This window comes from Asparagus officinalis, chromosome 4, assembly GCF_001876935.1.
Source record: "Asparagus officinalis chromosome 4, Aspof.V1, whole genome shotgun sequence".
In the NCBI taxonomy this organism is placed as follows: Eukaryota; Viridiplantae; Streptophyta; class Magnoliopsida; order Asparagales; family Asparagaceae; genus Asparagus; species Asparagus officinalis.
Window position 1 is genome coordinate 52641563 of NC_033797.1, and position 19393 is coordinate 52660955.

The following is a 19393-nucleotide window of genomic DNA, read 5'->3' on the forward strand; positions in this document are numbered from 1 at the left end:
TGATGCGATGATACCTATTTGTCGATCCGCACTATGATACGATGATACCTATTTGTTGATCCGCGCGATGATACGATGAGTTGGAAGAAGTTCAGAATGATAATATTATAAACTATTTAGCTGAGTATTTGGCGGATGCCAAAAGTGTTTCTACTCATTGTTGAGATACTTTGCTATACGAGTACACGAGATACATATGCTGATGTCTATTATGATGCTTTACTTTCCAGTTATATTTTGATTGCTTAGTTCAGGGTTAATATTTAGTTATTTACTACCTGAGACATACGGTATATACATGAGGGTTTCCTTGTTTGGATTATTTCGCTCGACGTACTACGTCTCAAGTTGTAAGTTTCTAAATATTAATTCCATTAGATACAGGAAAAATTGATCTAGGTAGACTATGCTTAATAGATAGAGCCTCCACTTTATCATCTAGCAGCCCTTCCCCTGGGGGAGGATGGAGGTGAACTTGCTGTAGCGCTCTGACGCTCTTGCTGTTGTTCTTTTTCTTTTAAATTTTCCTTTCAGGCAGCTCAGAGTTCCGGAGAGCCGCAGGATGACGGAGTTTTTGGCATAGTCGTCGTCGCATGATTTATTAGTTGAGACTCCACCGTAGATTTATTTTTACTGTTTAGACATTAGAGTTGTATTCCATTTGTAAAGGCTAGGTGCCTTTGTACGATTTTCAGTTGACTCATGTTGAGACATTTTACATTATTTCAGAGTCCAGATGTATTTCAGTTTATTTCAGTTCAGACATGATATCATTTATGAGATATATCTTTCTACATCATGTCTATTGTATTTACTTTTCCTTATTTTGTCTGTTTTGTACCTTCACTCATAATTGATTTCACTAGAGAATATTACTGTGATTGGTGAAACATGTTATTGTACAGTGTGGGTGCATGGCAGGTTCGACATCTCTGGGTTCACATTGGACTGCAGACATGTGTGAAAACAGGGGCGTCACAGTTGGTATCAGAGCTCTAGTTCCAGTATCCTTAGGATCATCATGTATTGAGTCGTGGAGCTAGAATAGAGTTTCTTAGGATTCATGTATAGAGTCCGCTAAAAATTTGGTAGAATGAGTGAGGACGATATATGCGTATATCTCAAAATTTTGGAATTTTTTTTATAACAACTATTTTATGTTAATCTAAAGTATTTGTGTGAATACTTTGTGTTATGGGTACTTAAGCGTGATACATTATGTTATGTATATATGTATGTTTGCAACCTCATTTACTGTGTCAATTAAGCTCTCCTCTTGATAGTATAAATATCGGGACGAGGACGTGATCGAGGTAAAACTCGTACCTGGAGAGCTGGGCAAGCAGAGCCCAGGTCGCAGCAGACTCCACAGTATCTGATCGACTTCATGGCGCCATTTACAGCAAGATTTTTGCAACACTTGAGGAGCGAGAGGAGTATCTGTTTCCGTCTGCAGTATCACTTTCAGGAGTTCCACCTCCGTTTGTACCTGTCGTGCCAAGTGAAGAGGCAATACCAATGAGTACACCACCACCATAATCAGTTGTTGATAGAGTCGCAGAGCAGGAGGCTTGGCTTAGTAAGATTGAGAAAGATATCAAATAATAAGAGCACCATAGTTTCAGGGCACACCGGATTCATGTGCAGCCTATAAATGGAAGAAATATGTGAAATTTTCTTAACGTCAATTCAGTAACAAAACAGAAGTTAGATGTAATCAGCGTAAAGGACAAACATAAGTTAGATGTAATCATCGTAAACGACATCACCGGAGGATAGCAACGACTTTAGATTTTCGCCAGAGCAGCAAATATAACTTATTTAGGAGAATTTTGTTTACTTCTTCGACAAGCAGTCAGAGTTAGTATGATTGAAGCAGGGAGATATGCCTGTAGTTAATGAAGAAATCAAAACCAGCATAGTGATGATGACAAGGGAAAGGAGCCTATTGCGGGATCTAGAGAACCCCAGCAGCGGGATAAAGATTTTTACCACTATCAACAAGGACAGTATAAGGAGAGAGCACAACATAATTCGAGAGCGCAGTTGCAACAAAAAGTTCAGGGTACATGTTACAATTGTAACAAGATTAGACAAAGAGCGAAGGACTTGTCGCAGTACACCAGTAGGAAGCCAGCTTGATAGAGGTCAGGGTCGGCAGTCTCAGAGCCGCAATTATGCCAGCAGCAGAGGATAGAGGCACTAACTGTTATTCCAAGGATTGAGGGGCTAGTAGGCTAGATTTGCGTTATCCAGGAGATTCCTGAGGGACAGATGGTCCTATATATTTTCCATCACTAACAGAGTTTATGCAGCCGTATCGCGTGTTCATGGTACGAGCGGAGCTTTCTTCGTTTAGACCTTGTTTTATTTAAAAAATTTCGCATTCTTTTATCTTTCATGCCTTCATGGATAGGCTTCAGCTTAAAGCACATCCTGTAGATGTTTCGTTATTAGTCTCTACTCCTTTATGGGAGATATCCCTATTAGAGAGTACCTGTAGGAGCAGTATCATCAGTCTAGATGAGTTCGAGTTTCTCATAGATCTGATTATGTTGTGGATGTCGGATTTCGACATCATTCTCGGTATGGATTGGTTTTCATCCTACCATGTCAGTATCAATTGTTTTGCTAAAATAGTCAGCCTATGAGCATTCGTTGGGTTTGTATAGATAGTAGCAACCTCATAGGGTAACCAGAATACGGAGTTATTTCTGGCATACGTTGAGGTGGTGATGCTGAGGGACCGGAGTGCTAATTTGTGCGAGACTATAGTTGTCTCAGATTATCAGGATGTCTTTCAGGACATATCTGGGTTACCTCCAGTGAGAGAGGATTGAGTCCTGCATCGAGTTGCAGCAGAGCATAGTACCGATATCCCGAGCACCCTCTCGTATGGTACCTGTTGAGATGAGGGGACTACAAATATAGCTAGATGAGTGCTATCTTAGAGTCTTACTCACTGGAGTATCTGTTATTCATGGGAGCACCAATCCTCTTCGTGGAGAAGAAGGATGGTAACTTATGATTATGTATAGATTTTCATGAGTTGAACAAGTTCATTATCCAGATTAGATAGGATTTATGACTTGTTCGATCAGTTACGGGGAACGCAGCATTTCTCGAATATTGATCTTCGTTTCGGTTATTTTTAGTTACGAGTTTGGGAGATGGATATTCCCAAAACCGCCTTTCTGACTCGATATGAGTCTTTCGAGTTTCTTGTCATGCCATTTGGGCTGACCAATGCACCCACGGTGTTCATGGATTTGATGAACTGGGTTTTTCATCCATATTTGGACTAATTCGTGATTGTATTTATCGATGACATCCTTATTTATTTGAGATCAGAGGTACAACACGAGCATCATCTTTGATTGGCATTACATACTTTACGAGAGCATCAGTTATATGCTAAGTTCGGCAAATACGAATTTTGGCTATCAGATGTTAGATTTTTGGGCCATGTCATTAGCAAGGAGGGCATTGCAGTTGATCCAGCTAAAGTCGATGTAGTACTTGATTAGGAGCAGCCGAAGACCGTTATAGAGATTCGTAGCTTTTTCGGTCTTGCCGGCTATTATAGAAAATTCATCTAGGACTTCTCGAAGACTGATACCCCGCTGACACACCTTAAGAAGAATGGTGTATAGTTTATTTAAGGACCGGAGTGTCAAAAGTCCTTTGAGACTTTGAAGACAAAGTTGACTACAACACCAGTATTGACTATCCCGAGCAATGATAAGACCTTTGTCGTCTACATGGATGCATCACTAGCGGGTCTTGGAGGTGTTTTGATGCAGATTCAGAGAGTAGTGGGTTACATCTCACGGCAGTTGAGGACGCATGAGCAGAATTATTCCACTCATGACTTGGAGCTAGCAGCAATGGTCTTTGTACTGAAGACATAGAGATATTACCTGTATGGAGTGCAGTTCGAGCTATTCACAGATCATTAGAGTTTGAAGTACATCTTCTCTTAGAAGGAACTAAATCAGAGAGAATCAACTAAGTGTTGGAGGATATATTGTGGGCATGTGTTAGCAATTTCCAGGGTATCTGGGAGGACCATATCTCATTGATTGAATTTGCTTATAAACAACAGTTGTCAAGCGACTATAGGGATGACACCGTATGAGGCATTATATGGGAGGCCTTGTAGATCGTTTATTTGTTGGGCAAATCAAGAAGATAGCTTGATACTTGGACCAAAATTTGTGAGACAGGCTATAGAGAATGCAGCACTAATTCGGGGGCGTATTCTTGCAGCACAGAGTCTGCAGAAGATTATGTAGATCAGAGGTAACGACCGCTATAGTTCAAGATTGGGAACTATGTATTATTGAAAGTATCTCCGATGAAAGAAGTTCAGCGATTTGGTAAACGGGGAAAACTTGCCCCGAGATATATTGGTGAAAGTATCTCCGATGAAAGAAGTTCAGCGATTTGGTAAACGGGGAAAACTTGCCCCGAGATATATTGGTCCGTTCAGGATTGTTGAGCACATTGAAGCGATTTGGTAAACGGGGAAAACTTGCCCCGAGATATATTGGTCCGTTCAGGATTGTTGAGCACATTGAAGCTGTATCGTGTAGGCTAGATCTTTCAGCATCGATGTCGAGTATACATGATGTTTTCCATGTTTCGATGCTTATGAAGCATTTACGTGACGAGGAGCAGCAGTAAGTGTTAGACGCATCGGAGAGTGAGCTTCATGATTGTTGGACCACTATTGAGATTTCAGTTTTATTCTAGCTAGAGAAGACAAGAGACTTAGAAATAAGGTGATTCCCTTAGTCAAAGTTCACTGGAACCGGAAAGGAGCTGAGGAGGCTTCTTGGGAGCGCGAGGAGGATATGCATCGCGACTTCCCGCACCTGTTTGAACAGATAAATTGATCGATTATGATTTGTTCCTGTTTATGATTATCCATACGATCATATTTATACTTAACGCTAGAATGGGGGTATGAACACTTAACTCCTAATCATTCGGAACACATGGTATATATATGAGGGATTCCTTGTTTGGATTTTTCGCCCGACGTACTAGTTCCGCTTAGTTAGGGGTAAAGTGAGAGTATTTGCATTCTAGATTGTTAAATATAGATATTTCTTTGTTTCATATCTAGAGATTAATGGTACGAGATGTGTATGTGAGGGTTTTCTTGTCTGGATTATTCCCTTAACGTGCTTTTCTCATATTATTAATCTCAAAGATACGATTGCGGAATTTCGAGGACGAAATTCTTTTAAGGGGGGAAGAATGTAAAACCCCAAAATTTTTAAAAATATTATTATAAATTATAATAAATGAGTTTTATTATGATTTGTGATCATTCTGGGATGAATGGGTTAGATTGGAATCGATTTGAGATCGATTTGCAGTTTCAGCCTCGGTATCGCAAGTCTACTGAAAACTGATACTATTTTATTTTTAGTAATTTTTTTATTAATCAGATGAGCACAAAATTTACGCCATTGATTTGATAATGTCAATATTGTGCTGTGATTAAAGTTTCGTTATGTTTTGACAATGGAGACTGAAATACTATTTTGAGACGGTATCAAGTCCGTTAGCATCTGTCGTATTTATATTTTTAATAATTTTTATATTGATCAGATAAATATGAGGATTACACCAATGATCGTAGAATGTTGAGACGGTCTTGTGAGTAAATTTTTATTACTTTTTGAGAATAGAGATTTGAAACTCAATTTTTAAATAATATAAAATTATAAATATTATTATTATTATTTTCCTTTTCTTTTCTTCTCTCCACCTACCCCCACCTACCCCCCTCCTATAAAAGCCTCTCCCCCCTCTCTCTTCTGAGCACGCAGAGAAGAGAAAAAAGAGAGAGAGAGAGAGAGAAAGAGAGGGAGAGAGAAAGAGAGGGAGAGGGAGAGGGAGACAGAGAGGAAGAAAAGAGAGAAAAAGATAAATTGGACTTTGGCTATTCAGAGAAAAGGAACGGATAGGGAGTCAAATTTCAGAGATCAATAAATGCAAGTTCATCTCTTTCCAAACTCATCCCTAGTAAATTTTGATCTTGATGAATGTACAAGATATTGATGAAAAGATATGATATTGATAAAAATTAATGAATATACATGAGATTGAAGAAAAAAACTTGATATTGATGAAAATTAATGAATAGAATATAAGACCAAATTCCTAAAGACATGATATTGCTAGCTAGAAAATTAATGAATAGAATATAAGACCAAATTCCTAAAGACATGATATTGCTAGCTAGAACTATACGTACATGTCTATAAAGACATGATATTGCTAGCTAGAACTATACGTACATGTCTACCGCTGGAAATGTTGTTACTATTTATACGTATGGTACTATTCATACATACGGATACTATTCATACGTACGGTATTATTCGTACATACGGCACTATTTATAAATACCGTTACTATTCATATATACGGTACTATTCATAAATATCGTACTTTTCATACGTACGGCACTATTCATGAGTACTATTACTATTCATACGTACTGTGGTACTATGCATAAATACCATTACTATTCATACATATGGTACTATTCATGAGTACTATTACTATTCATATGTACTGTGGTACTATGCATAAATACCATTACTATTCATACATATGGTACTATTCATGAGCACTATTACTATTCATACGTACAGTGACACTATTCATAAATACCGTATTGTTCATACGTATGGTACTATTCATGAGTACTATTACTATTCATACGTACTATTACTATTCATGAGTACGGATACTAGTCGTAAAGTACTGTTGCTATTAGTAAGTACTGTTACTGTTCACAATTTGTTATTATAACAGATAGTCGGGGTTGGTAACCCTGACCATTTACTGGACAGTTTGGCCCAGTTTTATTTTCTGGAGTTTGTTTGCGCCGTTTGTAACGCTATCGCGGAGTTTGAGCCGCTCAATGTTATACTTACAATCATGAATATGACGAAATACACATTTGAGTATCCCACGGGGATTATGACGAATTGAGATCTATTTACTTGTGAGTTAGTACACCGCAAATGAGACTGTGATGATACCTATTTGTCGATCCGTACGGTGATGCGATGATACCTATTTGTCGATCCACACTATGATGCGATGATACCTATTTGTCGATCCGCACTATGATGCGATGATATATATTTGTCGATCCGCACGGTGATGCGATGATACCTATTTGTCGATCCGCACTATGATGCGATGATACCTATTTGTCAATCCGCACTATGATGCGATGATACCTATTTGTCGATCCGCACTATGATACGATGATACCTATTTGTCGATCCGCGCAATGATGCGATGAGTTGGAAGAAGTTCAGAATGATAATATTATAAACTATTTACCTAAGTATTTGGCGGATGCCAAAAGTGTTTCTACTCATTGTTGAGATACTTTGCTATACGAGTACACGAGATACATATGCTGCTGTCTATTATGATGCTTTACTTTCCAGTTATATTTTGATTGCTTAGTTCAGGGTTAATATTTAGTTATTTACTACCTGAGACATACGGTATATACATGAGGGTTTCCTTGTTTGGATTATTTCGCTCGACGTACTACGTCTCAAGTTGTAAGTTTCTAAATATTAATTCCATTAGATACAGGAAAAATTGATCTAGGTAGACTATGCTTAATAGATAGAGCCTCCACTTTATCATCTAGCAGCCCTTCCTCTGGGGACGGATGAAGGTGAACTTGCTGTAGCTCTCTGATGCTCTTACTGTTGTTCTTTTTCTTTTAAATTTTCCTTTCAGGCAGCTCAGAGTTCCGGAGAGCCGCAGGATGACAGAGTTTCTGGCATAGTCGTCGTCACATGATTTATTAGTTGAGACTCCACCGTAGATTTATTTTCACTGTTTAGACATTAGAGTTGTATTCCATTTGTAAAGGCTAGGTGCCGTTGTACGATTTTCAGTTGACTCATGTTGAGACATTTTACATTATTTCAGACTCCAGATGTATTTCAGTTTATTTCAGTTCAGACATGATATCATTTATGAGATATATCTTTCTACATCATGTCTATTGTATTTACTTTTCCTTATTTTGCCTGTTTTGTACCTTCACTCATAATTGATTTCACTAGAGAATATTACTGTGATTGGTGAAACATGTTATTGCACAGTGTGGGTGCATGACAGGTTTGACATCTCTAGGTTCACCTTGGACTGCAGCCATGTGTGAAAACATGGGCGTCATAGTTAGGAACGTGAAATAAATTAGAGCAAATATAATACTTATACATAATAAGGTTATCTCTTGAAATCTAATGTTTTAATAAAGCACTAGTTATGTCAATTTGTGGACTTGTGGCTTAGCAATTGATAATTAGGGGGCATTTGGCAATCAAGGTGATATTTTTGTTTCCATTTCTTTTTTTCAAAACAACAACACATGTTGGCAACCAGAGTGTTTTTTTGAGCTGACCATTTAGAAAGACCAAAAGATAATTGATTTTCATTAAACACCAAAAAGGTGTTTTCATATCTTTGTTACTTTTATTTTTCCCCCAAAACCAACCCGATCCCCTTTCCCCCCTCAACCCTAAGCCGTCGCCGCTACTCCGACTACCACATCCACGTCACCACTGCTGCCTCCTCATAGCCGTTGTCGCCTCCGAGTCGCCACTACCGCCTTCCCATTTACTCTCTCACCCTCTCATCGTCACCAAAAACCAAATCAAAACCCTAACCCTAGTTTCTCTTTCACTTCTCGTCGAGCTGCTCTCCTACTCCTCTCTCTCTCTCCCCTCTCTCAGCGCCCAGCCCCCACCTTCAACCGCCATCTCCTTGGGAATTTGTAAGTGTATTTTCACAATTATCCCAAAAATTAGTTTGGATTTTGGATGATTTTTACAAATTTTGGTCGGTTTGGTTGCAGCGAGGCTGAAGGAGTGGCTAAGGGGTCAGAAGAAGAAAACGGCGGAGCCTGCGATCTGTGTATCTCTTGATGAGTAAGTTCCATTTGTTATTGTTTTGATTTCTTCATGTAGTATACATAAATTAGTTCATCTGGGATTGAAAAGAATCAAGTGTATTCTAATGTTGGAAACTGAATTCAGTGTGAGTTAAATTGGTTTTCAAAACACATTTGAAAAATAAACATCATGACATGATGATTTTTTAAATAACACAACAAAAAGAAACACTTTAGTTACCAAATACACCCTAAATTATGCATTGTGGCCTTGGGAGGATACAGCTTGTACTTTAAGGACCAGGATTCGTCGTCCCCAAAAATCCTCTTCATAAGATTTATCTAAAATACTCCACTGGGACATTCCCTCCATATCTAAAAAATTAAGCGAACCTAAATACAGAAAAATCCCTAACGAAGCTCGATGCTGATCTCAAACACTTATCCCTGCAAACTCTGAGCTCTGGCATCGACTTCAAATTCCTCTCTTCTCTCTGCCTCACGACCTCAAGCACTAACAATATTCTCATCAGCGATCCCTAATCTCCATCTCGCAAGTCCTATCCTCTGTCTTGGATCCAATCAGCTGATCATGCGTTTTAGTTTTAGTCCCACATCGTTCAACCCTAAGGAATCTAATGGTTTAAATGTGATTATTGAATTGATTTGGTTGGACGACTTGATTGGGAAACAAATCGCGGGTAGGCTCTGAACAGAAACGATGAATGATATATGAATGGTTTTGGGTGTGGCGACTCATATGTTAAAGTGGGCTTCGTAGTGGTTAAGTGGACTTTAATTAGAAATGGAGGTGGTGTGGGATCAAAAATCATGAATATGAGCGAATTTGTAATGACACAAATTTGTCAATATTCTCAAAACACTTTACATGTGTGAAGAGTTTAAGACACATTTGCACATATCCGTAGAAGGATGCTCGTTGTGCATATTCTTATCACACTTTTAAGATGTGTCATGTTTCATTTGTGCGACATAAAATCGTGTCGCAAGATGATAGAAAATGTGTCTACGTTACATCTTTTGTTGTAGTGATCATACTTCTGTAACTAGTAGCTACATAATGTTGTTAAATGGTAAATGAAATTATTTTTTATTCTTGACCTAAAAAATATTGAGAAAACACACGCAGTAAAACTTTATTGGTGGCTGCGGTGATCAAATCAATGCAATCAGTCCAACCAACGTAATAGTAACTCAAACATATATATTGAGATCATAGACTTTTTCTTTGTACTGTTCAGAAGAAATGGTCTCCTTAGGTCCTTTCACCAAACAGTGCCTCACATGTCATTTGTGCAGTGCAGCTTATCTTCAGCTAGTGAACAACTCCTCAACAAATCTCAACAAACCACTGTCACAAACATCAACTTTTAACTTTGTACAACTCCCGTATCTTCTCCTCTAAGTATATATTCTTCAAGAAATGGCCTCTTAACAACTTCTACCTCTTGTTAGAGAAATAAGCAAGGGGAACACCAAAATATGGGGGACAAAGTGAAGGCTGAAGAAGTGAAAGCAAAAACCGAAGAAGTAACTACTGCCGTTTATAAGCTCAACCTTCATTGCCCAGAATGTGCACATGCCGTTGAGAAGACAGTAGTAAGAACCTCGGGTATGTATGTATGGTTCAATTTGAGCACCATAGCTTTAGAGAGTACATATTTTATCGGAACACCGGCATAAAATATATACTCCTATAGGAATGGTTCTGTGACAGAATATATATTCCACATCTTTATTATTTCTGACTTAATTATCTTTTTCCCATTTTTGGTTGATCATAACTTCGTAATAGGTGTTCAAAAGGTTGATACTGATGTTGAGAGCGGGAAAGTCACTGTGAAGGGGAATTTTGATGTTAAGAAGATACAAGAACTAATAGCAAAAAAAAGCAGGAAGAAGGTGGAGTTGATATCACCCAAGCCTAAAGAGAAAGAAGAGAAAAAAGAAGAGAAGATCGAGAAGAAAGAAGTAATATTTTCATTAACTGACAAATATAATGAATTATTACAACTTGTTTCCTAATTAAGTCAAACGACTCAATCAAAGCTATTTACTCTGATTCTATTCTCTCTCAGGTAGTTGCAAAGACCACAGTTATAAAGGTTCATATGCACTGCGAGAAGTGTGAACAAGATCTGAAGTGGAAACTACTAAAACTTAAAGGTGTAAATTTACACCAAATTCTTCAATTAATAAAAATAAAATATTGACAATCAAAGTTTATGTAACAGGTATACATAGTGTTAAGATGAATCGAGATGCTGAGATATGCACCATTGTTGGCACTGTGGAAGAGAAAAAATTGGTCGAGTACATACGCAAGAAATTGCGAAAGCATGGAGAGATTGTACCTCAGAAGAAAGAGGAGAAAAAAGAGGAGAAGAAAGGGGAGGTTAAGGAGAGCAAAGAAGTAAAAGTGGCTGAGGTCGTGGAGAAGAAAGTGACTGAGATGTCGGAGAAGAAAGAGGAGGTGAAGACCAAAGAGATTGTTGTGCCTTACTTCATCCATTGCACTCATGCACCTGAATGGTTCAGTGATGAAAACCCAAATGCTTGCTTTGTAATGTAATTATGAGAATGAAAATTGTGTGTTGGTATGTGTATCTTACACTTAGATTTGATGTCGAAAAATTGTGTTTGTATGTGTATATTACATACACTTAATTTTGATGTCGACTGATTTACTTAGGCATTTACGTAACTGATCTAAACATACCTGAAAAATTGTTTTGGTAACCACCTCCAAGATAAGAAATCATATAAAACAACCAGAAGATATGACAACATTGCATCTTCATATGGAAAGCAAAAGCTAGAATGCATATAAATATAACTTACTACAAGTCTACAACGGAAACCATGAGAAGGGCTTCAAAATGAGCCATCTTCAGATTTCCCCTCTGACCTAAAGTATTTTCAAGTTGGCCTTACTCAGTGATAAGACTTACCTACGTCCACGGGGCAAGAAGGGGATAGGGTTTTTCACTAATAGAGAAGAAGAGTACAAACTGAGATTACAAATCACTCAAACTCACCAATTAATCTCACCAACAAATCTCTAATTCTCTCCAAACAAAACCCTAACCAATAGCTCAGAAAATACATCTTTTCTGTGCTCCAAATATCCCCAATTTTCTTCTTAATTCTCTCTTCCAATTGTATATATAGAAATCCTAAAACCAAAAACATACTAGGAATTCTAAAATAAAAAACAAAACAGATTAGGAATCCTAATAACCTGTTACCAAAACAGATTTGAAATCATGTTACCAAAATAGATTAGAAATCCCAATAACCTGTTACCAAAACAAATTAGGAAACATATTAGGAACCTGCTATCCAACAATATATATATATACACACACACACTAAGGGGATACTTGTTTCAAATCCTATAATTTTATGATATGGATTTCACCATGGGATTTGAAATCCATAGGTTTTTTAACATGTGTTGGAATTTCTAAAATGTTGTTTGTTTCTTCAATATTTTGGGATATGTAATCCTATAATTTATATATTGTTCGTTTCAAACTCAAATTGTAGCATTACGAATTTTAGAATTTGAAATCTAGCCCAAATCATTTCTCAAAGAGAGGATTTCACAAATACTATAATATATTAGTTTTGTATTATTTGGGTATTCAATATCCCAAAATTTATTTTGAATCAAACAAAGGTCTATAATATATTAGTTTTGTATTATTTGGGTATTCAATATCCCAAAATTTATTTTGAATCAAACAAAGGTTATGGAATCCATAAACTCAAAAAAACTGGGTATTCAATATCCCAAAATTTATTTTGAATCAAACAAAGGTTATGGAATCCATAAACTCAAAAAAACCCACTTTTTCATCTTAGAATTTGTAATCCACCCTATATCCCAAAAAAAAGTTGAAACAAACACCCCCTAAGAAACAAATCAAACTATCAACTCCTGCTAACAAAATTGACACTCCATCTTATGTTCCTATTATAACTTCTTGGAATCAAAAATCATAGGCAATATATTGTACAGAAGATTCATATTTGTATTGTGGAAAGCTTAAATTCACCTAGAAACTATAACACAATTCTTATCCAAGAAGAACCCTAAATGACCATTTTAGTCCTTGTTCAACAATCAACAACCAACCTACAACCCAAAAATAGTAGAATTGAATGCCATTTTTTCTCCTGCATTGTGTTTCAAAAATATTGACTGAAAAGCATTGCCAATGCAAATTTGAGGACTTAATTAGCATAAGTACCCTACATTTTTATATCACTTTCATTCCAAATACACATTGTTAAGAGAAAAGAATGATCACATTCCATTAATTTTAAACGAAAATAAGGCACATGACCAAATTAATAGTATCTTCTTTTTAAACATTGTTGAACTAATTAAGTAGATTATCATCTGAACTTACGAATAACTAACCCTTAATTCTAAATTAGGTGCCTGAAGAATTGTCCATATTAGCATAAACAGACATAATGTTGCCCTATAATAATGGATAGTAGACATGCATTTAATCTAAACTTCTAGCAACAATATGACGTTAGATCAATGGTGAGGTCCAAATATTATGAGGACATATATATATAATGAAATAACCCAGGAAATAATCATTGTCAAGAAACTATGTGCGGGAGCTCGCTTCAAATATCATGGAAATAGACAAGACACACACTGCCATGCAAACATAATCATAGCTAGCAAGTTTTCTTATCCTAGCTATTTTCAATTATGTTTTCCAATTTTTTGCTACACGATGCATTCATTCAGTAAAGTATAGCTTTCAACTCTTTAGAAATCTGCTCTCTAAATCCCGTAGGAAAATATTAGACATTAACTTCCTAGTTTACAATTCTTTTAATTCTATTCTCAATTCTTAAGTTCAAACTGTTAAGATATAGAGCTTTAGAGAAGAAAAGATACTATTTTTTATTTTATTTTTTCATTACGTTGAAGTGTTTAAATACAAAAGCAAGAGAAGTTTAATACTCTAAATGATGTTGGACTAAAAGAAAAGAATACAATATGCCTGATTACTATATTTAACAAAAACATATTCGTGGTGTCATTTTATGAGGGGTGCTTAACGTATACATATATAAATGCAATACACTTCGAAAATGTCAATATGAAAGCTTGGAGATTAACATTAGGTATATCGACAAGTATATATTTTAGTACATTCAAACTTTAATTAGGAGCACAATGCATTTAACTTCGCTTTAATTTAAGTCAAGACACGTAACTGATAGAATATGACACAATCAATTAATTCCCAATATTATATTTTTCTTTGTTATTTCCTCTAACTATAGCATGACCTCCTACGTATAACAAAGGATTCAGAATTTTATTTTCATCCACATAGTTGCATGTGTTAATTAATCCTTGAATATGGAAATGCAAAAAGCTTCTCTATTTTCAGAAAGAATGAGACTAAATTAATCAGTAGGAAACTAAGAAGAAGTGAGCTTATAAGAAATTATATATCCTTGAAATTACTTATTTCCCTGTACGTTACTTTGCTAATTATCGAAATTGTTTTCCATGTATATATAATGGACTTACGCATTGATAATCAATCAAAGATGCGTTTAATTAGGGGGAAAATAAATTGCCGTTAACAAAGTAAACAAGAGTATCTGAAAAGCTTTTTATTTATATAAATTAAAAGTTCTGGCAACATATAAACGTTCTTTCGCATATATATGATTAATCAAGGAAGTAAACATAATCTTAGCTTGCAACATTGAGTCGTTTAATTAAAAGTAGCTAGCTAGATCTCGGGTTCCACACAACAGGATGAGTTGAGGATTTCGCATAAGCCATAGAGATGCACTAACTGTAATGAAGCTCCAAATAGATTAAGCTATGGGAAAGGAGTTGTTTTATAGTTAGTTTTGGATCATGTCAGCATACAAATTTATTAGCGATAAAACAAATGCTTTCCTCAAGAAAATGAGAATCAATTATGGTAAACAACATTAGCTAAAATGTAAGCGCCAACAAGCACTTGTTTCTTCAGACATCATCATTCTTAGTGCAACACGAGGGAATCAGCATCTAGCTGCTACATTTTCCAAAGTTTCACACAGACCCAACATTTAGAACTTAGATGCAAAAGTTGGACGATAAATGGGGAATTAATGACTCCCAAAAAAAAACTTGCAAAAAAGAAGGTAACTAAAACCAAATTAGCCAGTAAGTAATCTTAAGCACAAATTAGCAAGATAATACATGCACACGTCAGATGACTCTAATTTACAAGAAACCCTAGCTGCAGGTTTTTGGCACACAGAGTAACAAATTAAAAAGTTGCCAAATAAAGCTTATTGATTTGCATCAAACTCGAACGCATCGGTTGCAAATGAAAGCATATCAGCTGAGAGTTTTCGTGAACAACAAACTAGCAACAACAACAACATCATCACCGTACGTGAAGACCTCAAAACACTTGGAAACAGGTTCAAAGAAAAACCAACAATTTCACTTGCAAAACAAAGACCCAAAAGGAAAAGAGAGAAAAGAAAATTAAGTTACCTAATTGTACATAACAGATAAATCTTAAGCTGACCTTAAAATCGTCTTGCTTGCATCAATGACGGCCCTCGTCCGGCCCGCGCCGACGAGTTCCACAGCCAAGCGTGGCCCATCCACCGCACTGGCCCCCATGTTATTCACCGGCTAAATTGGGAAGAAGCGGCAATCCGGCGATGACGGATCCGGGAACGGGTTTCCGCACCCCCGCCCCCGCCGCTCCTCCGTCTCCACCAGATCCCTCCGGCACCGCCGTAGGCGGCTGCATTCTGCAGCTGTGGCGCCTCCTCCTCGCTCAGCGGCAGCCTCTCATAGCGCCACATTCGTAAACGACGCCGCGATCGACGATAACGCGGACCCGCCAGGCGAACAGGCGCCCCGACGACGTTCCCTCCACCACTGCTGCCCCTGGCCTCCGCGCGCAGAAAATATTGACAAGCATTGGTGGCGCCGCGGGGAGGCCGGCGGCTGGTCAGGAACGAAACGCGGACAAAGAGATAGTATCTCGAACCCGGCCGTGAGAGTGAACGACGGAGCCGGTCGACGACGGCTTGTCGAGGCTAGACGTTGGTGGACTGTGCGTCTGCCGCTGAAGCACGCGAGATGCGCGCTGGCGGCGGCGGGCGTAGGCGGCCACGCATTTCGAAACACGTACTATCGGCAGCCCGGCCGCCTGATTTCCCACAGATGTGTGCCCGGGAGGGTGGTTGGCGCTCCTCTGGTTGATGATCACTGGAGGTTTTCGGCTTGTTCTTGGAGGCCGGCTGGCGCGCCCTCGGAGGCGTCGCCGACGCATGTCGCCTGGCCACCGCCGCCTGAGGCTATCAACTCTAGGCCCTGGTGACCGGACGATGATCCGTCGGCATCGCCAGAGCCTGAGAATTGATTGTTGTTGTTGTTGTTGTTGTCGTCATCGAAGTCGGATGGATTGTGATGCTGCTGCTGAAGTTGGAGATCAGGATGGTGGTGGAGTTGATGGATGTATCTTGAAGCAGTGCCTAGATCCAATCCAGCCATCATGCCAACATACAAAGGAACAATATTATGATGAAAAATTAAAAAATTACACAGTACTTGTTTTTTTTATAAATATATAAATTAAAAAAAGTGGGAAAAGGGTTGGGTGTGAATTTAAAACTAGGGTTTAATTTTTATGATTTTGATTGAATAAAGAAGGTGAGGGGGGAAAAAAGGAGAAAAATATTGAGAGGAGCTGTGGGAGTGGAGAATATAGAAAAAACGAGGATCGAGTGCAGAGAAAGAGAGGGTGGGTTAAGGGACTCAGAGAGGGGAGAGGTTCCCTAGAAACCTTTCGGATATAATAATACGGGTGATACAAAGTTGACAGTGATGTGGTTTTGGACCAAGCCTAAACTGTGGGTTAAGGGACGAGGAGCCCTAGGGTTAGTGAAGGGTTAAGGGTCGGGTTAATCAAGTTTAAGTGGTTGATGCGGCGTGTGGGGCCCACCAGTCACTTTCTTGTAAGGGGGCCAATGTCGTAAAGGTCCACGTAGCTATCAGCTAGGGTTTTGGATCCGACTCGAGAGAGAGAGAGAGAGAGAGGAGGGGGGGAGAGGGAGGGAGGGAGTATTGGGGGTTAGGGTTTCATTCATTCTTTTTGTTACGAGTTTGAGTGCGCTAATATTGTCTCCTCTGGTTGAGGAAACTTGACTGAGGATCACAACTTATTGATGGGATTTTGATATGGCTTGGACACGGTATCAAATTTTGTGCCGAGCTAGCTGCTGAGCTTTCTAATGTAGTTAACTACAAGTGCCAAAAGTAGCTATCTTCTACGTTCATAAAAATAATGACAATAATAATAATAAGTAGCTATCTTCTACATGATGTTAATATTGTGTTGGATAGGGTTGTTTAGACTATTAAATGGAGTGTTAAGGGGATCTAACCCTCAAAGGGGTTAAGAGAGATTATTATATACTCGTCATAATATTAATGAGAGTGGAAATAATATTTCTCATCTCATCTTTGCGGATGACTTGTTGCTTTTTGCCAAAGGAGATCTTTATTCCATTCAAAAATTATATCAATGTGTTAAGGACTTCAGTGATACAACTGGACTTGAAGCCAACTTGGATAAATGCTCAATTTATTTTGGTGGGGTGGCTGATGATATTAAAACAGAGATCAAAGACTTCCTGGGGTTCTCAGAAGGTGCTATTCCATTCAGGTACCTAGGAGTCCCTCTCATAACTTATCATATGCAGGGAGGATTCAGGTTATCAAAAGTGTGATTTTGGGTATTCAAAACTTCTGGACATCAAATTTTGTACTGCCAGTTAAGGTAGTGAAGAAGATTGATGAAGTTTGCAGGCAATTCCTGTGGGGGAAATCTGGAAATTCTTCAAAAACTCCTTTGGTCTCATGGGATAAAGTATGCTGTGGGAAAATTCAAGGTGGCTTGGGAGTGTATTCTGCAGCTATTTGGAATCTAGCTACTGCTATGAGGAGTTTGTGGTATATCCATGTCAATAAGGAAATTTTATGGGTGAGATGGATCCATGGAAATTATTTAAAGCATAGGGATGTATGGAATGTTAAAGCAAAAAAAGGAGACTCTTGGATGTGGAAGCAGCTACTTAAATGTAGAGACAAGGCTTTGAATGAAGTTGGAGGCATTGACAACCTGAAGAAATTGCTTGGAGATTGCTACGAAAACTCAAAAATCAAGCTGTCAGCAATATATTCTGTATTCTCCCCTGCAAATCAAAAAGTTCCCTGGTCTAACACAGTGTGGGGAGTTTTGAATTACCCTAGGCACTCATTTATACTATGGCTTGCGGTGCTGAACAGGCTACAAACACAGGAAAGATTATTGAGAAGAGGGATAATTAACATAAATCAGTGTTACCTGTGTGCAGGTTCTGAGAGCAGAGACCATTTATTTTTTGAATGCTATTATTCCAGGGATGTGTGGCTGGGCATCAGTAACTGGCTTGAAATTGACTGGCAAACATGCTATTGGAACTTACTTATGAATTGGTATATCACTAGACAAAGAGGGAAGGGATTCAAGAAAAAAGTTAGGAGATTGGTGCTTGCGGCTGCTGTGTACAGAATTTGGGAAGAAAGGAACAGAAGATATCACCAGCAGGCGGGTAGAAATGCTGATCAGTTGGTTAAGATCATCAAAACTGATATCTTCACTTTATGCCTGAACAGCCACATCACTGATGAGCAAAAAGATTGGTTAATATCTTTGTAAAATTTGTTTAGGAAGTTGGTTTTTCTCATAGTTGAGATAGTGATGTACATAATTTTCATATTTTGGCAAATGAATAAAAGTTTTTTCATTGACCAAAAAAAAAATGAGAGTGGAAATACAAGTATTTATGTAGCATATATATGAAAGTTTAGCAAAGAGGCCAAGGTTTCTTGGGAGATTGAGGACACACGGCAAAGGATAAGGAACAACATCAAAAGAATTCAATAGTATAGTTTATTCTTAGTTGTTCATGATTATGTTTTCTTATGCGCATGTACAGGGGCAGAAAGATGTTTATAGTTATAATTTTTATTTTTATTTTCCATCCAACATTTTTATTTTTTTATAGTTTATATTATTATTATTATTATTTTATTATTATTATTATTATTTTGGATTTAGTTGCACGACTCATTGTGGAATTTTGTATAATACCTCTCTGCTTTATTACATGGTGAAGGCTTTGTTCAAAACAAGAGGATGATGCATGATTTTGCACATATGGAGCTTAGCACAGGTCAGGGTTAATGTTGTATCTTTGCTCGGGAGGCATCAAAAGTGTCAACATAGGAGAAGAACGAAATAAGGTGAGAGAAGAATAGTAGATTGACCTGTCGGACTGGCTAAGTCTCACGGTTGGTGCATTGGC

The 19393-nt window shown here is 37.9% G+C and overlaps 2 protein-coding genes across 2 annotated transcripts; both read left to right on the forward strand.

Annotated features, from left to right (window-relative positions):
- Positions 10400-11665, forward strand: LOC109835953 (heavy metal-associated isoprenylated plant protein 4-like). The gene is made up of 4 exons (XM_020403915.1): positions 10400-10586; positions 10770-10945; positions 11053-11140; positions 11209-11665. The coding sequence occupies exons 1-4, from the start codon at positions 10457-10459 to the stop codon at positions 11544-11546; spliced, it is 732 nt and encodes a 243-aa protein (XP_020259504.1). The 5' UTR covers positions 10400-10456; the 3' UTR covers positions 11547-11665.
- Positions 16442-18744, forward strand: LOC109838708. The gene is made up of 2 exons (XM_020407129.1): positions 16442-16499; positions 17747-18744. Exons 1-2 carry the CDS (start codon positions 16442-16444, stop codon positions 18742-18744), a joined length of 1056 nt encoding a protein of 351 aa, XP_020262718.1.

Excerpts from the sequence above, each read along its gene's own strand:
- LOC109838708 (XM_020407129.1), top strand. The coding sequence starts at position 16,442 with ATGGATTGTGATGCTGCTGCTGAAGTTGGAGATCAGGATGGTGGTGGA. Across the intron at positions 16,500-17,746 it reads TGGTGGTGGAGTTGATGGAT|GGAGGATTCAGGTTATCAAA; the intron begins GTATCTTGAAGC and ends TATCATATGCAG.
- LOC109835953 (XM_020403915.1), top strand. The coding sequence starts at position 10,457 with ATGGGGGACAAAGTGAAGGCTGAAGAAGTGAAAGCAAAAACCGAAGAA. Across the intron at positions 10,587-10,769 it reads GACAGTAGTAAGAACCTCGG|GTGTTCAAAAGGTTGATACT; the intron begins GTATGTATGTAT and ends ACTTCGTAATAG. Across the intron at positions 10,946-11,052 it reads AGAAGATCGAGAAGAAAGAA|GTAGTTGCAAAGACCACAGT; the intron begins GTAATATTTTCA and ends ATTCTCTCTCAG.